General features: G+C 38.5%; 3 protein-coding genes across 4 annotated transcripts in view; 1 reads left to right on the top strand and 2 right to left on the bottom strand.

The window, feature by feature from the left end:
* The window catches only part of LOC307000448 (rho-related GTP-binding protein RhoU), a 29,204-nt gene extending 22,390 nt beyond the window's left edge, over positions 1–6,814 (bottom strand). For both annotated transcript variants that reach the window (XM_079616063.1, XM_079616065.1), the window contains exons 1-3: positions 6,721–6,814; positions 6,475–6,570; positions 3,262–3,404 (exon numbers count right to left, since the gene is read on the bottom strand). The gene's annotated coding sequence lies outside the window, so the exon portion shown is untranslated. The remainder of the gene's footprint in view (positions 1–3,261; positions 3,405–6,474; positions 6,571–6,720) is intronic.
* On the top strand, positions 5,210–24,686 carry triobpa (TRIO and F-actin binding protein a; the record flags this gene model as incomplete). The annotated part of the gene is made up of 15 exons (XM_079616185.1): positions 5,210–5,348; positions 8,319–9,783; positions 10,658–10,829; positions 11,518–11,595; positions 12,356–12,412; positions 12,760–12,828; positions 13,003–13,092; positions 13,179–13,288; positions 14,345–14,789; positions 15,790–16,018; positions 17,036–17,135; positions 19,420–19,579; positions 21,600–21,713; positions 24,078–24,164; positions 24,298–24,686. 15 exons carry the CDS (start codon positions 5,210–5,212, stop codon positions 24,460–24,462), a joined length of 3,480 nt encoding a protein of 1,159 aa, XP_079472311.1. The 3' UTR covers positions 24,463–24,686.
* A 965-nt stretch (positions 24,687–25,651) lies between these two features.
* On the bottom strand, positions 25,652–26,701 carry smdt1b (single-pass membrane protein with aspartate-rich tail 1b). The gene is made up of 3 exons (XM_079616066.1): positions 26,489–26,701; positions 25,982–26,125; positions 25,652–25,896 (listed from the first exon to the last, which is right to left on the bottom strand). Exons 1-2 carry the CDS (start codon positions 26,648–26,650, stop codon positions 25,988–25,990), a joined length of 300 nt encoding a protein of 99 aa, XP_079472192.1. The 5' UTR covers positions 26,651–26,701; the 3' UTR covers positions 25,652–25,896; positions 25,982–25,987.
* Between the last annotated feature and the right edge of the window lie 20 nt (positions 26,702–26,721).

Here is a 26,721-nt window from a genome sequence, read left to right on the forward strand (position 1 = left end):
ATTGACAGCTGCACCACATACACTAGTCTTAAATATTAACGCTCAGCATCTTTACATTCATATTTGAATACCGACACAATTGTTATAGCATTTTCAGTCTAAAGTAAAGACAAACTTATAAATCACATGAACATACCACCAAAAACAAACTGAAAAAAAAAAAACTTTTAGATGCTGCTAAATTGGACCCACTTTTTATTTAAGCCTCTTTTGTGGATTTATGACTTCTATGTGTGCCACTCTGTAAGGGTTAGAAATGGTTTCTTAGAAAATATGGTATAGATTGGGATGCGGGTTCTTTATAGGGATGAGAACGAAGCTAATCATTAACATCTGCTCTGGCCTCTTGGTCACCCCATACTGGGCTATTCATCGCTTTACCCCACATTCTGCCTGCCGCGGGTGCATCGCTCAAGAGATGGGCCTTTGAGAAAAGCCGTCAAATAGCTGCAGGATGTTTACAAGTTTTCCACCCAGACTTGAGAGAGAAATTTAAAGCTTTGGGAAGAGCTGAGGGGAAAAAAACCCCTGAACTAGTTGGCAGATTTCCTAAATGGATGAAGCTATTTGGCAGGTGTTTTGGCGGGAAAGCTTTTCTTGATGATTTCAAACATGCATCACTACAACAACCAAAACCCAAAAAAAAAGTTGTTTTTAATGCATTTCTCTTAAAGCAGTTTCTGCTTTCTATTAAGAAAAAACGTTGCAAGATATTTTGTATCCTAACATTGAAGTAGCTAGAGAACAAAACGTCTTTTGTTGAGCTTTTATGGCTAAACATTAAGCTGGAGGAGAAGTTCAGAGGAGTTCTGGCTGAGGTCTCTTACAACACTCATCAATGGAGCTCTGGGGAACAGGCAGAGTCACACAATGTAGTGGCGGACAATAGCCGATACAAAAGGGCACCATTTGGGAGAGGCAGTGTGTGCCTATGAATGGAGGGAAGGGAGGGGGCAAAGAACGACAGATGTTGTCTGTCCTCCTGAGTCAAAGCGTCCTGCAGGCAGAAAACACCAGCTAGACCCCACATGGCCATGGATGAGAGACACAATGGAGACCCTTCAGCTCACGTCTCTTGGTCTTCTAATGATATTTTGCATCTAAACGTAACTTAAAACTACTTCGCATTGCCCTGCAAAAAAAGAAATTCACTTAATTTAGATATTGACCCTGAGATCAATAATTAAAAACTTTATTTTAAGCAGTTTTAAACTTTATTTACACAAAGACAAGCCTCACTATTATTACTGCTCATACTTAAAAGTTATGGATTCTTCAAAATCCCTAATACTTAGAAACCTCAGAACTTTCATAACATACAACTCATTCACTCATAGAACACAGTAGCAACCTCGTAGTAACGCCCTGACAACCACCCAGAACACAATAGCAACCACATACTGTATTTTCCAGAATAAAATACACTGTTACTTAGATTCCTGTCATTCCTGTCACAGGATGGCTGTATACAAACGCACAACGATATATAATAACAGGGAGATAAATGGAAGAACAAAAACAGGTGTGGGATTAATTAACTAATGATCAGGAACACAGGTAAACGGGAACTACTGAAAATACATTAGCAATCTCAAACCTTTGACACCACCCAGAATACCTTAGCAATCCCATAGCAACCCCCTGGCAACTACTCAAAACACCCTAGCAATCACATAGCAACACCCTGGCAACTACTCAAAACACCCTAGCAATCACATAGCAAAACCCTGGCAACTACTGAAAATACATTAGCAATCTCAAACCTTTGACACCACCCAGAATACCCTAGCAATCCCATAGCAACACCCTGACAACTACTCAAAACACCCTAGCAATCTCATAGCAACACCCTGGCAACTACTCAAAACACCCTAGCAATCTCATAGCAACACCCTGGCAACTACTCAAAACATATTAGCAATCTCAAACCTTTGACACCAGCCAGATTACCCCAGCAATCACATAGCAACACCCTAGCAACTACTCAAAACACCCTAGCAATCACATGGCAATGTCCTGGCAAGTGGCAACTACTAAAAACCCCATAGCAACACAATGGCATCTTCATACCAACACTCTGGCAACCACTCAGAACATTTTTTAGAAGATGTAAAAATCTAATTAAACTTAAATTATTTAATATTTGGTGCCTAAAGAATAAATATGGGCATGGCCTTTCATATTAAAATCATAGAGCAATCTTAAGTTGCTGTCTTAAGAAGGCCTCTGCCAAGTGCAGAAACATAGTTTCGCACAAACAACCCAAGATCAAACTGAGTAAGCGTTCTGCACTTCAATTAGCACTAGATCTTGAGCTGGCATCAATGTGACTTCATGGAAAACGAAGAAGGGAATAAGAGGTTTGCTCTGTGATCCCTTGCATTTTAATGAGCCGATCATGTAGAGTCCTCAGGGAACAGACAGTAACACTATATTCCGGCACAACATGGACGCTAAAATACTAAACAGCAGTGTAGTCAAAACCGCAAAGTCATCAGTCACGTCCAACTGAGCTGTGAGGGCTCGGTTCACGTCCACTGACTCTAGTTATTAATGCGCCATTACCAGCAGGTGAAGTTGGAAAACTGACCAAGGAAGAAACTGAGGCTGGTTCGGGCAGAGCTGGAAATAACTGAAGAACACAGATAAGAGGACGAGAAGAAAATGTGAACTGGGAACAGGAGAACAAGGAAGAGGACTCGGGTGCAATAGGGACAGACCAGGTGTGATGAAATAGTCATGAGGAGAGGCAGAGTCTAGCTTGAGTTACACCTGCCGGTCCTAAAGTAATGAGGAAAGAGCGAGAGGAAGAACGCCACAGAGATGGGGAGAAGAAGGAGAGATACAAGACGCTGGCAAGGGCATTAGTGAAGTCGTGGGAGCGCTGAGAAGGTTTGTGTTTTATTTGTGGACTTTGCTTTTGGATTGACTTATGCTTAGCTATTCTATCTTTGCTTGCTACTTTCTGCTAACACTAAAAAGTGCTTGCTAACCTTGCATGTCTGTGCTGTAAGCTCACGCCTCACACCGTAGTGTAGCCACAATTGTTTTTTTTCATGTGTGTAGAGGTTAAATTTAGTTATTTTACATGTAACATCACTTGATTAGTTGCTTGAGCTCTGGCATAACATCCATCTAACCTTTAAGCCTCGAGGAACTTGTTTAACCCACAAGCTACATTAAAATATCCTGTTTCTGGTACAGATCCTGCTAAGATTGCACTTATCGCTGTATTTGGGAGTTAAAAGTCTCTACCTTCACCTTAGCGATGTAAATTATTCAAGAACGCTTGGATTCCGTCACAATCTGCCAATCAGGGAGATTAAGGTGATGTGTCCTGAACAAGCAGCTGCTGGGATGTGGATCTGTTCTTGATGTTGATGTTTTGAAGGGTCACCAGCGATCTACAACAAAAGGAAAATCAGATCAGAAAATGCATTTTATGGTTTACATGCAAATCAGTAAACGGACAATGCAATAAAGTTCTCACATCTGACATCAAAAAATAATAATAATTACGGATTAACAGATATTTAGATGCAAAACAGAAAAGCAAAAATCTAACGTAAAATCTAACTAAAAATCTAAAATTTTAAATCAGGGTTCGATTAAACCAGGAGATGCCCAAACTTTTTACTATAAGCAGGACTGTATTTACCTGTAGTTAAAATTAAAACCATAAAAATAATTGATACATAAAATTAAATAAACAATAACTGAAATTAAATAAAGATTATTTCAGCTAGTTGCCAAAGCAATATAATTTTTATTTAGCTTACCTTGACCTTAACTAAAAATGTAATAGAAATTAATACATATTTAAAAAATAAATAAGACTTTTTTTTTTACAAAAACACACAACAAAATGACTAAAACTTTAACAAAAAAAAGCTAAAAATATATATATTTTATTTATTTGTTTTTTTTTATGTAATTAATTGTATATATAGTTTAATTGTATATATGTCTATATAAACTATAATAGTATGTCAATGATAGTAAAACATACTGCTGTGGACCGAAACTATTTTATTTTAAAATTTACATTCAGAATTTTTTTTTTTTAAATGAAAACATAAATTAATAAGAAATGATGATATGCTTAAAAGGCAGGGTTTTTTTTTTATTTTATTTTTTTATTTCCCCCCTCTGTTGATATGGCAAATCAAAGGTCATCACTGGCCAACAGGTTCAGGCATCTCTGGCTTAAACGGTTTACAAGCTTTCCTCGAATCGAGAAAACATTGAAGAACGGCATTCACATGACCTGACACACATCTGTTTCTTAAGATCAGCATCATTCTCCTCGAGCTGCAGGTGGAGCTGGACACTATTTGAAATACGTCAATATGTTACTTGACCGTGTCTAATTCAGATAATGGATGAAGACAAAGACTCATTAGAGAGTGATGTACCATCTGCTTTAATCTACTACTAATAAACTACACTGCAGACCAGGAACAGGCAGTGAAGACGAGTCCATTTTTATGACATCCACAAGTTCAGTAATATAGTCAAATTGAATCAAAATTGTTTAGCTACCATTAATAGCACTGTATAAATATGCTACATAATTACAAAGATAACATGAAACAAAACCGAGAAATTGCCTTGTGCACTGCAAAAATGTTGTTCTTTCTTAGAATTTGAACTTTACTTTTCTCGTTTTCTAATACAAATATTTAAACATTCCCAAATGAAGATATTAGCATGAGAAGCAAAATTACATAAAAAATATCATAGTGTTTTGCAAAAATGCATCAATAGTAAGTGAGTTTGTTTAATGGGGTAAGAAAAATAAACTTGTTATCCTTTTGAATTAAGTTTATTTTTATTTTATTTTTATATTGCAGATATTTTTTCTTGTTCACTGTAAAAAAAAAAAAAAAAGTTTCTCAACTCTCAACTTAAAAAAGGTAAGTGTTCGTTCTGCCTTAAAATTTTAAGTTTAGGCCTGGTTTCACAGACAGGGTTTAGATTAAGCCAGGATTAAGCCTTAGTTTAATTATGACATTAAAGTAGCTTTTATCAGGCTTTTGATACCCTGTAAGGACCATTAGATTTGGATGAGATGCATTTGCATATCTCTCTTTTCTTTATTTTCTTTATTTTAATAGCTTTGACCTCTGAGAGAGGACCTGAAGAACTGATCCTCAATCTGAAGGAGCGATCATTACTGAACTGCAGATCTCAGAGTCAGACCTAAAGCATGACTCGACTGGAACCGGCTCTCCAGCGCTCAGAGAGTCGCTCGGTGATAGAAACGCAGAGCGGGAGAGGAAGCGCCAACACCAGCAGGAGAGAGAGCGTCAGCATGAGCAGAAGAGAAAGCGTCAGCCAACACACAGGTGAGATTTACACCGTGATTACACAAGGACAACCCTTGACGTTCTACTCGTAGCTTTTCACGTCCTCGGATCTGTGTAATTTGAGTGATCAACAGACAAAAGCACAACACATCAAGTAACAGTCGTCATGCAAATGCCTTATTAATAAACGTATAGTGTATTTAGTGGGACATTACACTGTAAACAAAAAAAAGTTGGTTTAACTTAAAAAAGCAAGTTACCTTAAAATTTTGAGTCGAAGAAGAATGGTTTAATAAACAGAAACTCAAAATAGTGTGTTATCTTCACACATTAGTTATCGAAGTTGATTTGACAAATGAAAAAAGTTATGATAACAAATCATGAAAATATTTTTTTACAGTGTAGATTGTATTAATTGCTGTGCTAGCTACATTAAATTGCAATGTATGCCTTTTTAAAATTATTCTTGCAGTATTAAAACATAAACAGTAGTCAATTACAGGAATTACTAAGCAGAAATATTACAAAATAGTAACTTAACAACATTTTATTGCTGAAGACGCAACCATTTTGAGTGTTTCCGTATGGCAATGCAGCTGTCAGGCGGTAGGCCTACAAGTCAGATCTCTCAGAAAATTCTGAGTTTACAAGTTGAAATACTTAAATATTTCTTGAAAAACGTAATACTTAGTTGTGTTCTATAAGGACGCTTTTTACAATTTGTAATCTCGTAATTACGGTAATTCCAAAAATGCCATGAATGCAGTTTAAAGACCCGTTCAAACCAAGGACAATGACTACAATGATACAATAAAGATATCGCTTTAAAAATCATAGCACACCACAACTATAACGATAACGACACAGAGGAACGATATTGTTGGAATCACTTTTTTTTCCCAGTTGATGAATGATTAAAAAAAAAAAACAATGACAGCAACTTTAAAGAGCTTGATTTTGTGATGCTTGATGTCGATATTAAAGAGGCAGAAAATAATATTGCTTAGCCTACAAAACGATATTGTGCGTAGGTGTGGAGTGGACTCTAAAATAGTTATCGTTCTTAGTGTGAACGGGACTACAGCAGTATTACAGAGTATTTTGTCTTGTATGCAACAATCAATAAATAATAGAAGTGTAACGGTAAATGTACATTTATTCGTACGGTGTGGACGTCACGGTTTGGTTCATGCGGTCGCACGACGAGTACATTCAGGCGATCCACACTCCAATCCAGAAGGGGGCGTGCGGCAATGCAACGCTGTTTGATACCAGTAAGAAAGAAAGCAAAGAAGAAAAACAACAACTAACGATCGATGATGTTTACATCTCTCAACCATTGTTTCAACTGCAAGATATCAATAAAACAACTTGAGATTGAGAATAATATCTCACGTAGCATTACATTTACCTCAGTTTACCGCATTTAGTGTCGACAGCAGGTTAGTTCTAGCCTGGCTCCGCCCTCCTACACTTCCGCTCAATTTTCGTTTTCCTTCAGTACAACGTCTGGGTTTGCGCATAGACAGTAGCTATATAAGAGGGTTTGCGGTATATTTTGGGGTTTTCTTGTTCTACTTGAACCCCCTGCTTGAACAGGTGTTGTGCCGAATTTCGACTCCCTGCCAGAATCTGACTCCCCCTCACGTGCACGCGCAATGACGTCACTTCACTAGTCGCGGCGGTCTTTTTTTAATGTTAATCGCCGGCAGTTTCCATAGGCCTACGTGTAATTCCTATCAGGAACTCTGGATGCATGTTTTTTTATAGTTATCTTTATTAATGGTTGTTTTGCCCTGCTTTATTTTGTTTTCGTTCTTTTAACTAGCCTATGTTATTTTTTCATACGTTTGGGTTCAGTAATCTGCATGTCAGTCCGTCTGTTCCCTCCACACATTTAAATGTAGGCTATTTATAGCTACAGTAGTTCGTTTGTGTGTGTGTGTGTGTGTGTGTGAAATTGAATTAATTAATATTAATATTAATTAATAATCCATACAGTGCACCTTCCAAAAAACAACAACAACTATTTATTAGATCTCATGGCTGAGGAAGAAAAAAAGGTTTGAAAAAACTCCCAACACCTCTTTTATGAAGATAACCTATGAGCTGGTGCAGCCGGTCTCTTCTCTTGACTGCATTTTTTCTTCCTCAGCCATGAGATCTAATAAATAGTTGTTGTTGTTTTTTGGAAGGTGCACTGTATGGATTATTAATTAATATTAATATGAATTAATTCACACACACACACAAACAAACTACTGTAGCTATAAATAGCCTACATTTAAATGTGTGGAGGGAACAGACGGACTGACATGGAGATTACTGAACCCAAACGTATGACGTAAACGTATTAAAAGAACGAAAACAAAATAAAGCAGGGCAAAACAACCATTAATAAAGATAACTATGATCCCTACTACTTGTCATGAAGACAAGTAACTAATGACAGCCACTGTGTAAATTATTATAATTCAAAAAATGATTTGGAGTATAAAATTAACTTTATAATTAGATTTAGAAGTTAATGCAAAACATGCCTTATGTGCAATTTACAGTAGATGTTTTTTTTCCATTAATTTTAGTGTTGATTATTATATCTAAAAATAAATAGCAACTGAATTTAACTGGGCTCTGTTGTTACTTGTAACCTTTAATGTAATAGTAATGTGTAATTAAGGGCTCCCCATATACAGCATTAACTCAAAAATATGTTTTTATCCTTGAGAAAATTGTAATTTCAATAGAATTTATTTAAACACATATATACTTTGTAAAAAAAAAAAAAAAAAAAGTTTAATAAAAAAAAAAAAAAAGCAATAGTTTTCTCCCCCATCCTGTACCGAACCTTGACTTCAATACCGAGGTACGTACCGGACCAACATGTTTGTGTACCGTTACACCCCTGATAAATAATAATAATAAAATGATCATACATGGATTTATTATACATTAATTATACATGTTTGTGCATCAGTGCAGTGTCAATGTCTTGTCTTCCTCAAACAGAGACTAGAAGAGAAACAGAACAAAGTGGTGGACGTGCCATTTTTAAGAGAGCCAATCGCTTCCTCTCACAAGACCGGGAACAAGAAGATGGCAGTCCTCAGTCTCCCTTGCGCCACTACGAGAGAGGCCACCCTCTTCCGGCCAATCACAGTCCAGAACGTAAAGCCGCCATCCCTTTCCGAAACCGTGACCTGGGCCTCCCGTCCTATAGGAGGCGCACTGACAATTTCAGCGATGAGGCAATGAGCGGCCTCTCCCCTCAGCGAAACATGTCCTATTCAAATTTCAGACGTGGAGACAGCCAATCCCGCGCAAGCCCTCGTTCCTGCAGCCCGAGATCTACGAACGTCTCGCCACAAAGGCGGGGGGAATCGCGAAGTTCGTCCCATCGCCCAGGTTCAACAACGCACGGCCATCGCACATCCTCTCAACAGGCTTCTGGGAAATGCACTCCGTCAAAAAGACGAGATTCGATAGTCACGCGCACCACGACCCCCTCGCGAAACTCAGGTACGAATAAATATGCAGACTCCTTTAGCCCCGCCCACAAAAGAAGCCCCTCCCAGAGTTCTTACGGGCACAGCTTGGATTCTGAAAAGCTTTATAAGAATCTCAAGTCAATCGCGAGTTCGGCAGAGTCAGACGCCTCCGAAGAAAGGAACAGCTGGTCAAAAAGTTTACATTCTGATATGGAAATCGACGGCGATTATAACGAACGCAACCACAGCGGTCGCAGCAGTCGAAAGAGTGGTGGTGGTCGCAATACTGGCTACAACAGCAGGGATTTCTCTCCAACCGGAGGCAATCGTGAAGTAACTCGAAGTCGAAATAGTGGTGGTTATAATAGTCGCAACAGCCGAAATAGTGGTGGTACTTCAACACCTTATCGAGATTATGATGAACATGGTACTTTAAAAAGCAATTCACAAAAAAAAAATCGCAGGAATGGCGTGCACACCTCAGAAAAACAATCCAGATCTGATTCGCGTCAATCACTAAGCCCCACCCACTCTCATCGAAGCCACACCCACTCTCATCAAAGCCCCACCCACTCGCATCGAAGCCACACCCACTCTCATCGAAGCCCCACCCACTCATCTATAAGCTCCACCCACTCTCCTCTAAGCCCAACTTCACCTGCATCAACACCAAATATCTCCCAATCAAGGCGGAGTCGGAATCCAGTTCCTACCCCTGATTTGCCCAAATCCCAAGCCTCAATTGCAGAGACGGAAAAGCCGATCACTGATCGGAGCAGAAGCAACATCAGGCGGGGCTTGGAGGCGCTAATTCTCTCCGAAAACAACAGGTCTTCCAGCCAACCAGCAGTGCCAGAGATGACCATTGAGGACTATGTGATCATAGCAGATATTCCCCGATCAAAGCTGTACCCTGAAGAAGAAGAAGCAATAGTAGTGAGGAGGAGACCGCAGAGCAGGAGCCCACGCAGAGACAACCAACACAGGTCAGAGGTTTAAAGAGAGAGGTAGAGCGATACCGCTTTGCCACTGACATTTCAGTGGCAAAGGGGCATGAGCGAGTGAGAGAGAGACAGAGTGAGTGAGTGAGAGAGAGAGAGATTTACAAAAAAAAATTAAGATATAACATTAACAAAAGCAGCTAGAAGGAGCGCAATGGATTTAAAACCAGTCTCAAGACGTGAAATATCATCTTAGAAACACAACACTTGTTTCTAAAAAATAAAATATATAAACTCTACAATCAATCTTCACTCATGCATAAATTTGAAGACACCCATCAGAGTCATTAACCAACTTGTAATAGTTAAACACTATATTGATAGGGGATTTTATTAAAGGGATAGTTCACTTTAAAATAAAAATTCTGTCATCATTTACTCGCCCTCAAGTTGTTTCAAACCTGTATTAATTTATTTCTTCTGCTGAACACAAAGAAAGATATTTTGAAGAATGTCATTAACCAAACAGTAGTCTGTACCCATTGACTTCCATAGTAGGAAAAAAAAATACTATGGAAGTCAATGGGTACAGACTACTGTTTGGTTACTGACATTCTTCAAAATATCTTTCTTTGTGTTCAGCAGAAGAAATAAATTAATACAGGTTTGAAACAACTTGAGGGTGAGTAAATGATGACAGAATTTTAATTTTAAAGTGAACAATCCCTTTAACCCCTTTAACACTGCAAACGCATTAATCCACCAGCATTCAATTTTCTTTTACGTGAAAACCAAATTGCCATTTTAGCACGCCCAAATAAAAAATGTAATAAAACATGAACATATGAGATAGAGAGAGAGAGAGAGAGAGAGAGAAAACCCTGTCAGTAAAATGTGCTTCTCCTTTCTGTGGCTAAAGCTATGGGGATGGGAGATATGGTGATGATGAGCATGAGGTTTCAGAAGAGCGAGGCAGAGGACGAGAACGAGAAAGAGGAAGAGACCGCAGAGAGAAAGAGCGGAGACGTCCAGACAAAGAAATAGGAGGGTCATCATCAAAGACCAACAGCACTACATCGGGCCATTCACAGGTGCTGGAGTTCACACACTTCCTTTTCTCATTGTTTTCATTTCACTGTCTACTCAGCTGCATATGCAGCATCATACTCAAGACATCCCAATAGACTTACACTGAAATCTGAGACATTTGAGAGTGGAATATTATAGAGATTTTGGTGTGGGTCGGTATGTAACAACCCAGCAAGCAATAACCGTAATTTCACCATCTAGGTTAACTATAGACCCGATATAGTCCGGCTATATGAGTAACTTCTAGCCAAAATAACCTTGAATTCGGTTACATTTGGTTTTTGCCAAAATAATGCGAAATGTATGATATTCCATCATGTAAGCAAAGTAAACAGTGATTACAAGGTGTTTGGTTTAACACTCATTTGATTTCTTTGTCATCTAATTGATGACTCTTGGGTGATGGTTTAAAATGTTCACTAACAGCCCAAATTTTGCCTTGTTTTAGCCTAGACGTCTGGGCTGTGTGTTTAAACGACTATTAGACGTCTTTAAACAACAAAATTGCTTGCTGGGAACCAAGCAACCACCCATAACCTAATAACTGCATAGCAACACACTAAAAAACACCTACACAAAGTCACTAACACATAGCAGTGTCCTGCCATGAACCACCCACAACAATGATTCCTTAAGAAAATACATAAATAAATAAATATATTAATGAGTCAGTATCTCATATGTTCTCAGAGGTCCAGTAAAAAAGCAGAGAACACTAGGATGGTAAACGGAGGACACAGAGGTCCAGAACAGCCCCCTCAGATGCAGGTAAAGTCACAGTCATCACCGCCACTCGTTTACCAACACTGAGGTATTCAGTTTCTAGTCCAGAGGCAGGTGTTTATGCTCGCAGGACGGACGAAAACGCACTTTTGAGCTACTAGATAGAAATAACATTATATTTAGCGCTAGATACAGACGTTTTAGTGAAGCTATGAGAGGATTTGAAGCTTAAATTAAACTGAGAGAAGCTGTAGTGTACAGTTTAGTGGTAATGTGTCAAACCGCGAGTTGCTTAGTTCGCGGAAGCTTCAGGTCACATGACCAGCTGTTAGAGATGCTTGTCTTGTCTAGTCTAGTCACGCAGGGATAATGTAACGTGTTTGTATTTATGATTATTTAATAAGCCAGTCTTAAGTGCGGAAACTATTTAAATTAGCGCGAATTTGTATTTATTTAATTAACAAGTGAAACGCAGTTTGATGACACAACGTAGGCTACTAGCTAGAATTGAGCAACTAAACCAGTTTCTTCCCTATTTCATGCCAACAACCGGATACTCATGTCGGTAAGTCTTTAAAAATGCATGTAATTGTGGAAATACTTGTAAATGATTCATTCACGCGCTCATCATTCCACGCGCGCGCGCGACTGGAATGTCTCGTGCTCAGGATTACTGTGTTCTGGAATGTCACACACTGTTGCTCTGAAAGATTCATACTGTAACTGGAGATGTTGAGTTGATTACACACATCGAATCGCTTATGCATTCGCTTGTTTTAACGCAACTGGTTCTGTTTTCCATAAGCTTGACCTTCTGAACTGTAAAAAGGGATGGATGTATTTGCTGGATGAAGATGAAGAGGTAAGGATACAGGTCTGCTTTCTTTGAACTTGATCCTTTGAATTATGTTGCATGACATATCTGTCTATGTCACTTCCTATTTTAACACGTACTAATTTCCCCCTAATTTTGAATTGTTTTATTGCATTTTTATGAACTTATAAGAGACTATGTATGATATTTGTCCTTTTAACACTGGAAGGCTTTCTCATAGTGAAGAAAATTAGAAAATGGTGCTCATTTACAGAACCTAAGATATACTATCTCTTATATTTACCTAAAATCTTAATGTCGAGAAAGGTTCAGAGAGATTTTGCTTCGTTTGTGTTATGCATATAGATGTTTGACATACTTCTGTTTAACTGCAGTGGAGGAAGCACTGGTTTGTGATCACTGGTTCAGAACTGAGATACTATAGAGACTCTGAAGCTGAAGAGGTGAGCGACCGTCAGTGATTATTAACTACTGTACAGATATCGCTTGAGGAAATAAACATGAACATGGTCAAATGTGTGAATGGAACTGAGAGTACTAGTATCTGAGAGCATGGCAGATAATTGATAATAATAATAATAACTATCCTGAATTCTGTTTGTTTGTCACTTTGGCAGAGAGATGAGGCAGATGGTGAGATTTATTTACGTCACTGTCTGCAAGTGGAGGAATATGATGCCGACAAAAACTATGGACTTCAGCTGCATGTGAGAACTTTTCACAAACGCTTTTAGCGGCCAAAACTCAAGAATATTCCCCTAATGTGTCCCGAATCTCTCTGATTGGTCTGCAGATGCGCGATGGACTGGTGACCCTGTCAGCGATGACCTCCAGGATCAGGAGGAACTGGATCGACACGCTGAGGAGGAGAATCTCCTTCCGGGATTCAGCTGAAAGCATACAGTATGATCAAACTGAGGCGATAAAAAATGCAGAGAATCAATTAGGGATCAATTTCACAAACTTAGGGGTATAATTTTCATGACAATTAAGCATATATTATAGTGCACAATGGTATTTGCTACGATGTCTTAAAAATATGCAAAGCAAATCTAAATCAAATAAATCATTGACGGAGCATCTAATGAGTTTCATCATTAAAAATAATACTGAGAATTACAAACAGTCTTAAAAGTAAAATAGCTGGATTTCCGGCAATGAGATTTTGGGGAGGGGTGGGGAAATTATGGTTAATTGTCATGAAAATAATGTCAGAATGTAAAATTTGGCTTAATATTTATTAATCTCTATGAAAAAATGTATATTATAATACAACAAAATCTTAGACTGTGCTAAATACAATTGCTGATTTTTTTTCCATTCGATTTTCAGGTTCATGTTTTTGTGATATTCACCCATAGAGAATTTATTTGGGTTAAAAAGTCTCCCTGTAGACAATAATTTTATCCCTTAAAACTCATCTTTGATCACCAAATTTACATATTTAAATGTTTTTTCTTTGAAAAAAAAAATCTGTCATGCCTTAAAATAGCTTGAATGTAACTCTACACCGTTGCTTCATTTAGTAAATGCAGAATATGCAAATGAGCCCTGCCTCCACTCACTCACAGCCACTCAGAGATCCATTCGTTGACGATCACACGTTGATCTGATTGGTTAAAAGGTAGTGTGTGACGTCAGAAACACCAACGATTTCAAACCGTGTTTTGTCTTTGGTTCACTGCAGTTTTAAGCAGAAAATACTCAGCAATGCTGTCGACTATTGAATTTACAAATGGTTTGTCTTAAAGTGTATTAAAAACACCACTTAGACATATAAACAACATTAAAATCTTGATTTTCACCACAGGGGGACTTTAAGGTAACCTAAAAGATTTTGCTTTGGACTTTTTAAAACTGAAATAACCATTATTGACGTTCAAGTGGAGCCGGTTTGAGGTTTGACTCGTGTTTTTGTTTCCATGTAATCAGGAAGTTGATTTCTTTCTCTGTTCTCAGACACCCAGACAACAGTGACATCAGCGACAGAGAGAACTCCAGTTCCCAGAATGCACCATCCCGAACCTCTCCCGCACCCCATGACCCAGGGTCAGACCCAGCCGGTCCACGTCAAGATCCCACCGACATGACGTCCTCACCTTTGACCAATCGAAGGGAGGCGGGCGAGGGCCGTGACCGAGATCAAGAAAGACGTCTGGAGGACCGAACCAAGTGGTTCCAGGAGGGAATATCCGACAGGGAGGGCGAGGACCCCTGGGAAAAGGTGGAGTTGAAGAAAGGTGGCACTCCGGTGATCCCGACCAAGCCTCAGGTTCCCAAAACTCAGACGGTGCCGGACATCGAGAGAAAGTGGGCCGACTTTGAGCAGCTTCCAATCGGATTGAACAAGTCGCCTGTTGGTTCCCAGAATCCACAAGCGACAAATGAGGTGCTTCAGCGAGAGGTGTGTGTTTTTGTGTCATGGTTGATGTAGTAATGGGATTTAGGCAACGTCCTTGCAGAGGTGGAAAGTAACTATGGTAACACTTTATTTTACAGTGTCCTTGTTACATATGTTACATGTACATAGTAATAACAGTAAATTATGCATAATTACATGCAACTAACCCTCAACCAAAACCTAACCCTATAGTAAGTACATGTAGATAATTATTATTACTCAGTACTTATAATACAGAATTGCACTGTAATACCTTAAAATAAAGTGTAACCGTAACTAATTATAATTACTTTCGTTACAGTGTTTGAGCAGATTTGTACATTTCTTCTACTGTCTTGAGCATAACTAAATTGTGGTACTTATGAAAAAAATAATGTATTCAACTTCGCTAGGCCTCTGGCCTCCAGTAGGAATGAAACAGAAATGACATGCGCATGTAGCGCTCCATATTGCTAACATCGCCTCATTTTGGATAAAAATATACTGAAGTACTTTGTAATGTAGTAACTTGAGTAGTTTTTCAGCAAACTACTAATTTACTCTTACTTGAGTCATATTATTTTCCAGTATTCATTTTTTTAAAGAACTGTTTTTATAGTTTCACAATATCAAAACCGTAGTACAGGTGTTTGGCGGCATACACAGGTGAAGTATCATGCAAAAGTTGATTTATTTCAGTAATTCAACTTAAAAGGTGAGACTAATATATTATATAGACTCATTACATGCAAAGTGAGATATTTCAAGCCTTTATTTGTTATAATTTTGATGATTATGGCTTACAGCTTATGAAAACCCCAAATTCAAAATGAGAATATTGTGAAAAGGTTTTCATGGTAGAGGTGTAATTTATTTTCCAGTACTTCCACTTGTACTCAAGTAAGCAATACTTTTATTTAAGTACCATTTTTTTAGTGCTCTTTCCACTGCGTCCTTGTTAGTCCAGCAACGTTTCGCATGCTTCGTCTTCATGTGTGTGATCTGGATGCATTGCATTGGTCAGGTGGTGTCTCTGAGGCAGCAGATCGAGGGTCTTCGCGAGGTCCGTGCGGCGGCCGGCGGCGGGGGTCTCTGCACTCCTGACGCACCCTGCGCTCTGAGACTGGAGCAGATGGAGAGAGAGCACAGAGAGAGAATGAGCGAGATACACAACGAGCACGAGAGAGAGCGCAGAGAGATGGAGAGAGACAAACAGAGACTGCTGCAAGAGGAAGCCAAAAATACCGTTCAAGGTCAGGATGGGCCACCAAACACCACTGGGGCACATAATCCCACAGACAGATTATTCTGAAATCATTTATAATGTTGCAAAATATTTCTATTTCAAATAAATGCTGTTCTTTTGAACCTTCTATTCGTCAAAAAATCCTGAGTAAAATGTTTCAGTTTCCACAGAAATATGATGCTGTATTCAACATTGATAATAATAGTAAATGTTTCTTGAGCATCAAATCATCATATTAGAGTGATTTCTGAAGGGTCATGTGACACTGAAGACTGGAGTAATAATGCTGAAAATTCAGCTTTGATCACAGGAATAAATTATGTTTGAACTTATATTCACTTAAAAACAGTTATTTTAAATTGTAATAATATCTCATAATATTACTTACTGCGTTTTTGATCAAATAAATGCAACCTTGGGTGAGCAGAAGAGACTTCTTTCAAAAACAGTGAAAAACCCCAAACTTTCAACTAGGGATGTGAAATTTTTATCCGATACCGATAACCGATAATTCTTTATATTTGAAAGCCAGTAACCGATATATTGGCAGATAAATCTAAATCAAATTTTTATATAATTTTTGAGAGCCTGATTACAAAAACAAAAGTCTCACCATTAAAATCCATGTCCCAAGCACACAATTATAATGATGTTCTCATTATGATTTTATGTAGCCGTTGCACGTTGAAATGTATTTTCTTTTTTGAAGTGCTTCCAATCATGTTTCAAGCAATTCAAAACCCTCATGTTGAACAGTGTGCGTCTGAAGTGTCTCAGCTGAAGGAAATAATACATTATTTATCGGCTTTAATATATCAGCCAAATTTTCTTATCAGGCTGATAACAATAACATTAAAAATGACCTTATATCGGCCGATACCGATATAGTGGCCGATATATCGTGCATCCCTACTTTCGACATTAGCGTCCTGGTGACCATCCCAAAAAAATCTAGTGCTTAAATTGAGTGAGAATTCAGTATGTTCATTTCAAATACTAATACTTCTCATCTTTATTCATGCAGCAATGGAGGCTCTGAGGAAATCTCACCACGAGGAGATTGAGAGACTGAAGCTTCATGGAGGAGGAGGAGAGCCAACAGACCCCTCGATCAAACACCAGCTGTACGTCCACAGATTACTCACATCATAACACTCAATCAAATGTGCACAACCTACACAGTCTCACAAGGGAACACCACCAAAACTGCTCTAAGCACATTTTTGTGGTGCGTAGCATGCTGAACTTAGCAGAAAACATGTTGAAAATCCACTATACGCCTATTTAGCAACATAATCCTTTGCAAAATAAGGGGCTTTTGCACCGGAGGAATGTTTTCATACTTCACATAACTATTGACGCAAGTACCTGCTTTGTGGCGTGTTTGTACTGCAGGAATTGGGAACGATTTTAGTTATAAGGGAATAAATCAGCTCCTATAACCCAGCACTATAGGAACCATAAGTGACGTAAGGATACGCTGATTGGCCGAACGCAGGCCATCCCCGCCAACTACTAGTCAAGTCGACTTTAATAATCTGCCATGATGCTTTAAGTTTGAAGCCGACTAGTTGCGGATCATGGCCTATAGTGGGCCAACAAGATAATACATCTTTGAAGTCCACTTTTACGCTCTGTTTCCAACTGTTAAAATGACAGATAAATGCAGAGCGCTCCACAAGATATGTTTGACTGTACCATCCGGATGCTCAAAATTAATCGGGTGAATGCACATTTTAAACTGTTTATTGTACACGCAAGTTAAAGGGTTAGTTCACCCAAAAATGACATTTCTGTCATTAAATAGTCACCCTCGTGTCGTTCCAAACCCGTAAGACCATTCATCTTCAGAACACAAATTAAGATATTTTTGATGAAAAAAAATATTTAGAGGTTTCTGATCCTTCCATAGGCAGCGACGTTATTACCACTTTCAAGGCCCAGAAAGGTAGTAAAGACATCGTTTAAATAGTTCATGTGACTACAGTGGTTCAACCTTAATGTTATGAAGCATTATTCCTCCACTCCACCTCAATGTTATTGCTCACGTGAACAGCTTCAGAGGCTGATGCGGAAGAGAAGAAATTGTTGAATAAAGTTGTTATTTTTGTTTGTTTTTGCGCTCAAAATTATTCTCGTCGCTTCATAACATTACGTTTGAACCACTGTAGTCACATGGACTATTTTAACAATGTTTTTACTATCTTTCTGGGCCTTGAAAGTCGCAATGACGTTACAGCCGATGGAGGGATCAGAAATTGAAACCGATTGAAAATTTCATCAAATATATCTTCATTTGTTTTTCCGAAGATGAATGAAGATCATACGGGTTTAGAACGACATGTGGGTGAGTAATTAATGACAGAAATTACATTTTTGGGTGAACTATCCCTTTAATCGCCGTTCTAAAATAAAATGAGCTGATGCATTGTAACACACACACGCACACACACACACGCACACAGACAGACAGACAGACAGTAGCTCACACATCATGTGCCGATTACACGCACACAGAAACATTCATGTACTGTCAAGACTGTTCTGTGATTTATCAATAAAATAGCTTAGAAACTGAAAGGTTCTAGCATATATTTCTTAGTAACTAAAACCCACAGCTTCACTATTAGTAGAGAGACGATACCAGGTAGAAATAATTCACATGCAATCGCTCTCTAACTAATGCATTCATATAAATGTAATCTTTACTGAGCTACTTGATCTGTATCTGAGTTAGAACGAGCAGAAATCTGACGAAATATAACGACCCAAAGGCAAATGAACTGATAAAAATAAGCTGTTATGTAGGAGCGCGGTCATATCTGTGCACAAGGCGACCCGTGTTCGAGTCTCAGCTTGAGGTTCAGGCTTATTTGTTAATTAATGACATCATCAGCGACTTTTTTCAAATAAATGTCGACTTTAAAAAAATCCTTCAACCCCTACCAACTACACTCACAGTGTTCGGAAAAAAGACATCTGTCAGATTTGATGCATGTTCATAAACGTTTTATATTCAGTAATGCTGCCTGAATCCATCTGATTTAACCCTGTACCATATCAAAGAATAGTCTTTGTTTGAAATGGAATAGTTTATTGAAATACTGGATGTTTGCTGTGTTGGCATCTTTGAAGACTTTGAAATGGTCTAAAAAGTTGAGAGTGTGTTGCATGCTAGAAAACCCCAACATCTTGTTTAATATTTGACCGGCATGATGATATTCTCAAGGGAATCCTGTGTCAATAATTAATACCGTACACAAGTCCTCATCTGTGCCGTGATTCTTCTCTCGCGCCTCGGAGACTCCGAACACAAGAGCCTCATTTACTCTGAAAAGTGTAAGGTGTTTGATTGATCCCTCATCCAATCAATCAGTGAATCGATGACTGTGTGTGTGTGTCCATCAGCCACGAGTCGCTCTCTCTGCAGCGGGAGCTGGGCGGCCTGTCCGAGCGTTATTCCCAGCAGTGTGTGGAGCTCAACCGCGTCCAGAACAACACTGAGGAGCGAGACGGAGCGATCCGACAGAAGGAGAGAGACATGGAGCAGCTCCGCCAGGAGAACCAGGTAGACCGGAAGTGGGATGAGAGGAATGAGGCTGTCTTAAAGGGGTGGTATAATGCCCTTTTCACAAGATGTAAAATAAGTCTCTGATGTCCCCAGAGTGTGTGTGTGAAGTTTTAGCTCAAAATACCCCACAGATATTTTTATATAGCATATTAAAATTGTCACTTTTTGAGGGTGAGCAAAAACGCACCAATTTTGTGTCTGTGCCTTTAAATGCAAATGAGTTGCTGCTCCCGGCACAGGGGGCGGAGCTTCAAGAGCTCGTGTCCTTTTAGCTCACACACACATGCACTGAACATTTCATAAACTTTTAGCCTTTTATGTTCAAACCGTATTCAGACAAAGATGGAGAGACTCAAGAAGAAGTGACAGCATGTAGAAGCAACAGGACGTCTGAATGTTTAGTTAATGAATTTATGTAGCTTATGTATAGTTATCTTGTAGTCATTGATTAGCATATTCTGTCATGATAATCTATAAATCGTGTTTATGTAAATTTTAGGGTTGGTGATGTCACTAACCCGGGAGGAATGTCATGTAGTCCCTACCAGGCGTTTTTTGTAGTCCTTACTTTTTTTTTTTTTTAAAGCAAATATCTCCCTTTGCTTTGAACTTTGAGCGTTGTAACTTTGCAGATGTTGTTTATGATCAAACAGCAACATTACACACTAACTAAAGTTAGAAAAGTCAAATCACATTCAACCGCCCCTTTAAGCATTTTAACAGACGCCATTGGACGATACACAATACCCCATGTGAAACTAAAATTGTAACTTCTAGAGTCCCCAAATTTCAGATAAGGCAATTAAATAATGCATGATACACACATTGGTGAGGATCCAACCCGGATCTGAGACCAAAAAACGCAGTTTTCCTGGGACGTTCGCAGATATGAGGAAATCATAATTATGACATGATTTTGGTTAAACTAAAATGGACTGTCTTTACTTTTCTGACAAACACAGGAAGCTTTTTTTTACTTCTAGTGTGTGTGACTGATGCTTTATGTATTTTATCAGTCACACGCTGCTACAAATAATGATGGGAAATGTACACTAGTGTTCAAAAGTTTGGGGTCGGTAAGTTTTAAGGCTGCATTTATTTTTTATTTAATCAAAAAATACAGTGAAAAACAGTAATATTGTGTAATATTATTACAGTTTAAAATATGTTTTCTATGTAAATGTACTGTAAAACATAATTTATTCCTGTGATCAAAGCTGAATTTTCAGCATAATTATCTTCAGTGTCACATGATCCTTCAGAAATATTTATAATATGCTGATTTGATTCTCAAGAAACATTTCTAATTATTATCAATGTTGAGGATTCTTTTGATGAACAACATTCATATGAAACAGAAATCATTATTATAATTTCATAATAAATATTACATTATAAATGTCTTTTCTGACACTCTTGATCAATTTAATGCATCCTTGCACAATTAAAGTATTAATTTCTGAATAATAAATAAAATCGTACTGATCCCAAACATTTGGACAGTGAAGGTTGGCAAGCATTTATTCATTCACAGTTCATATTTTATATTAACCGGTAATATTTTACCTTCCTTACCTCGAAAAGTAGGAGCTTAAAGAAAATATCCCACTAGTAATTATGGTGACATTCAGGTGCGCTGATTTCATAAACGCGATCATGTAGACATCACATGTCATCCTGTGACTCAATGCATCGTGTCATATATTGAAATCGAATTACATTTTCGACACATCAGTTATTCAGAGGGAAAGAGCGACTGATTTCAGTGTGTGTGTGTGTGTGTGTGATATGTCTCAACACACAGCATCCTGTTTCATTGTTCTCACAAGAGAAGTGACTGACTGTCGGTGTGAGTTTTCTTCACGGACCCAGGACTAGTTTACTTATGCTAGTCAGAGTTATTGCCGTCTATACAAATGCATGAAACACAAAAGGTCGGTGTGTGAACGAGCAAGGCTTCTTGTGTGGTTTTTTAGCTTGCGTATGTCAATCACATTTCCTCTTCCTGTACACACAGGAACTGCAGACGCGTCTGACGGAGGAGATAAGTCTCATGCGATCCTTCATCACAGGTCAAAGGTCAGGAGTTGTTCCCCTCGGCAGCTACGAACGGAGCACCTCCGAATTAGAGGTGAGGATCTGACCGATTATGTCTTCATGATAATTCAGAGAGAAGTATATTAGAATATTCAAATTAATACAAATTAAAGGAACACTCCACTTTATTTGGAAATAGGCTCATTTTCCAGCTCCCCTAGAGTTAAACAGTTTTACCGTTTTCGAATCCATCCAGCCGATCTCCGGGTCTGGCGGTAGCACTTTTAGCATAGCTTAGCATAGATCATTGAATCTGATTAGACCGTTAGCATCTCTCTCAAAAAAAATGACCAAAGGGTTTAGATATTTTTCCTATTTAAAACTTGACTCTTACTATTAGTTACATCGTGTACTAAGACCGACAGAAAATGAAAAGTTATGATTTTCTAGGCCAATATAGGAACTATACTCTCATCCACTTATTGCGAATAAGAAAATATTTTCACAATATTACTGTTTTTACTGTATTTTTGACCAAATAAATGCAGCCTTGATGAGCAGAAGAGACCCTTTCAGAAACATTTTTTTAAAATCTTACCGACCCCAAACTTTTGAACGTAGTGTAATGAAATAAGGCAGACAGAGTATATATTTCTAATATATCAAAAGTTACTAAAACTCAAAAGACTGTTGTTAGATGCTCAGCACTGATTTAATCGTATATTTGATACTGTACGCGTAATCAATATAGTATAATCAATAACAAACAAGTCAATTCACTCTCAATCAAAAAGATGCAAAAATCCAAATACTGTAATCCTCCATTTTGTTTCCAAAAATGACCCACTACATGATTAATCCACAAAATATACGTAGAAATCCCAGATTGTAAGTGGAATTATATTCCTATAATATCCACTTAGGAGGAAATAAATATTCAAAACAGTGTTTTTCCTCTTTCCTCATGGCTGTCACCTTGGACCCACTACCCAGGGGGCAAAACACCTGTTTTTTAGGAAATCAGACATGGGCTGCTGCAAAAGGTTGTCATATAAAAATGAAATCTATGTCTGAGGATCACAACCTGGGTGGACAACAAGCTGCTGGAAACTTGTAATTAGGGTCAAAACAATCCTACCTCAAATTCTGCTTTATCTCCCCGGGATCACCCAAACATGCTAAAAAGGTTTAATTATATTCATGAATCCTGAGCCATATCTCCCTTATGCTTTATGCTAGAAACAAACTGAGCACATATTTCAAACGAGTAGAAGATAAGCTTTCGTATGATGCTGAAAACAATCACATTTTATATTGAAAATAAGTCATTTTGTGTGTTTTTTCCCCCAAATCAGTAACATCATTTATGAATTTGGCCATTAAAGAGTTCAAATCCTGATTTTTAAAAAAGCATTTAGTAGTTTTGATTAGGACTGAGGTTGATTAATAGATTTATGCAAAACAAATTTAAAAAAATATTTATCTGATACATTTTTACAGCAGTTTAAAGTAGTGGCTGTTTTCAGCCACGAACATAACGAAAGGGTAGTGAATTTGAACAATGCACAAGGGTTAAGAGGCATTGTTAACTCTTACATTCTAATTACATGTACATCAGATGAAAGCTTATCTTCCACTCTTTTGAAAGGTGTGCTCAGTTTGTTTCTAGCATAAAGTATCAGGGAGATATGGCTCAGGATTCATGAATATAATTAAACCTCTTTCCTCATGGCTGTCTCCGTGGACCCACCCTGATTAAAAGTCCTCTGCACTTTCTGTGGCGTTCAGGAATCAGAATAAACTTCTCCAGACATCACACTATCCAGTAGAAGAACATAGGCTCATTTTTTAGGTTTGAGGGCTGAGACTGAAGGTGCTTTTAGGGTCCGGATGGTGTAATTACATCAACCAGCAGGGGCTAATGGACCATTCAAACCCTCAGCCAAACCTCGACTCCTCATTATATGTCAGATTTGAGGAAATGCATTTAATAACCTGGGATTTCCACTCCACTTTGCATTACTGTGTTTCAAAACATATAATGCACACTGTAAATTAGTGTGTAGTTTGTAGTTAGTGTGTAGGGGCGGGGCATGTGATGTGCGTGATCTGTGGACAAACGCTGCCATCTATTGATCACACGAGTAAATAAACCAATTGTTATTTTGCAGTAATAACGGTGGTTTATAAATTATTAATGATAAAACTGGTTTGGGTGTTGTTGACAAATAATATTGACATTGCTCCATACATATATAAGGGAAAGATTATATTTTAGGTGCTGTGACTGGTCACTATTTCCCTGTTTTTTTTTTTTTTTTGCTCTAATAGTGTGACATTAATTTTTACAAGAACAAAATGTAGATTCTTGATTAATACGAAGTAAAAAATGGATGAATATTTGTATCAGAATTGCAGAAATGGTTTAGTATAGTCATTCTGTCACGTCCATCTGTAGATGTTGCTGAAAGTGAAGGAGAGTGAGGTGGATTATCTTCACAAGGAGATCAGCGGTCTCAGGAAAGAGGTCCAGACTCTAACTAAGGTACAAATTCAGCATCAAGTCAAAATACTATCCATTATTCATGCTTATTACAGAGACTATATAACTTTTAGATTGATGTATTCGGCCATGAATAATTGATTGATGATAGTAATGTTGTTGTGTGCGCCTGCAGGAGAACGAAGCGCTGAGTGAGCGCTATAAGGAGGTGTATGTGGAGCTGAGTGAATTAAGGGGCCGCAGTGAGAGGGACATCAATGCACTTAAAGAACACCTCAAACTCACCGATGCTGCGCTGGAGGAGGGCCGTCTCCTCGGCAACAGCAGAACCGGCCAATGAGAACATTAGATGGAAACATCAGTGTGACATTGGGATGCATCGGATTCGCTTACGTGTATACAGGATATTGTGTTATTATGTGGAGGCCTTTTCTTGGTTAACTTAAAAAATCGTATTCTTTAGAAATGACAATGGTGCTAAAAATGAATAAATATTCCATATTCTTAAAGCAAGATGTATTTTAAGTTAAACTCAATAAAAAAAATGCCTCTGTTGGACTTTCTAAGGGTGTGGAAATGTATGAATCTTAATGTAGAGTCCAATAAAACACTCACTCTCACACACACTCACTCCAACTCACTGACACACGAGTCGCACACACACTCAAACTCACTGACACACTCACTCGCACACACAATCATAAACTCACTGACACACTCACTCTCACTCTAACTCACTGACACACACACTCTAACTCACTGACACACGAGCCGCACACACACTCAGTCGCACATACACTCAGTCGCACACAATCATAAACTCACTGACACACTCATAAACTCACTGACACACTCACTCGCACACACAATCATAAACTCACTGACACACTCATAAACTCACTGACACACTCACTCGCACACACAATCATAAACTCACTGACATACTCACTCACTCTAACTCACTGACACACAAGTCGTACACACACTCATAAACTCACTGACACACTCACTCGCACACACAATCATAAACTCACTGACACACTCACTCTAACTCACTGACACACAAGTCGCACACACACTCATAAACTCACTGACACACTCACTCGCACACACAATCATAAACTCACTGACACACTCATAAACTCACTGACACACTCACTCGCACACACAATCATAAACTCACTGACACACTCATAAACTCACTGACACACTCACCCGCACACACACTCATAAACTCACTGACACACTCACTCGCACACACAATCATAAACTCACTGACACTCACTCGCACACACAATCATAAACTCACTGACACACTCACTCGCACACACAATCATAAACTCACTGACACACTCATAAACTCACTGACACACTCACTCGCACACACAATCATAAACTCACTGACACACTCACTCTAACTCACTGACACACAAGTCGCACACACACTCATTAACTCACTGACACACTCACTCGCGCACACACACACATTTATATGACATTACATATATAACAAAAACACAACCAGCAACTAACATTTAATCAATTTATTAAATAGAAGAGAGGTTATTTACGAGGGCAGCCTCAAATCATAACGTCGTAGACAATGTTTCGAAACCTAAAAATAGCATTAAACGTCGGCTTCTGGACATGTTTAGTGTAATGTGGGAATTTTTACACTAGAGTGTGTTGACAATCTTTATTATTGCATAAATATATATCCTGTTCATCTGCATCAGGCACCTCTCAGAAGATCTGCAGACCGCTGGAGTGAAACCTGCACAAGAACATACACATCTGCAACCACATACACACAATATAATAGTAATAATGCATAACATAATGTAAAGATATCAGTCTACCTTCGCTCAGTCATCATCATCATCATCATCTGGGACGAAGATCTCATGTTCCTCCAGAAGAGCAGCGAAATTTTTACTGATCAGATTACCAACATAGAGGAACGGAATCACCACTATAAACATGCGGGTCATACCGAACGGGACCTGGAGAAATATTACAGAAGAATATCAAATTATACCTAAATTAATAATAATATATGTGGATATTGAAACCTTAATAATTAATATTTTTGGCGTTTAAAGTATTAATTAAAAAAAACATTTTGGAAAAGGTACACGGAAAACTCAGTCGATAAACTGACATATAAATAATTGATTTTTAGAAACAGCCGTACACGAAGTACACTTCCTCTTTTGATAAAATATGTGCCACTCCAGCAATATGATTGGCCATCAGTCATGTCAGTCAAGCCATTCTTATTTTTCATTGGCTAGCAAGAAGCCCTACCCTGGTTCCTACCTATCCTTAGGAGCCTCCAACTGTAATGCTGACATGTATAAACTCACCTTATCTGGTTTAGGAAGGACTCTCCCCGTTGTGGATGACACGACGGTTCGGCTGAGAGTCAGTCCTGTCGCATTCACCGATTTTGGACCAGTGTTGCGGCTTAGTGTTGCTGTATTTCTAAAGACAAATGCTCGAGAGAGACGAGCCACCAACGACGCCATGTTTCCTGTTTGTGCGCTTCAGAGACACGCCCAGTGGCCCCGCCTCCTTTTGATTTATAAATAGGGGAGGA

Source organism: Phoxinus phoxinus (assembly GCF_949152265.1).
Source record: "Phoxinus phoxinus genome assembly, chromosome: 6".
Lineage (NCBI taxonomy): Eukaryota > Metazoa > Chordata > Actinopteri > Cypriniformes > Leuciscidae > Phoxinus > Phoxinus phoxinus.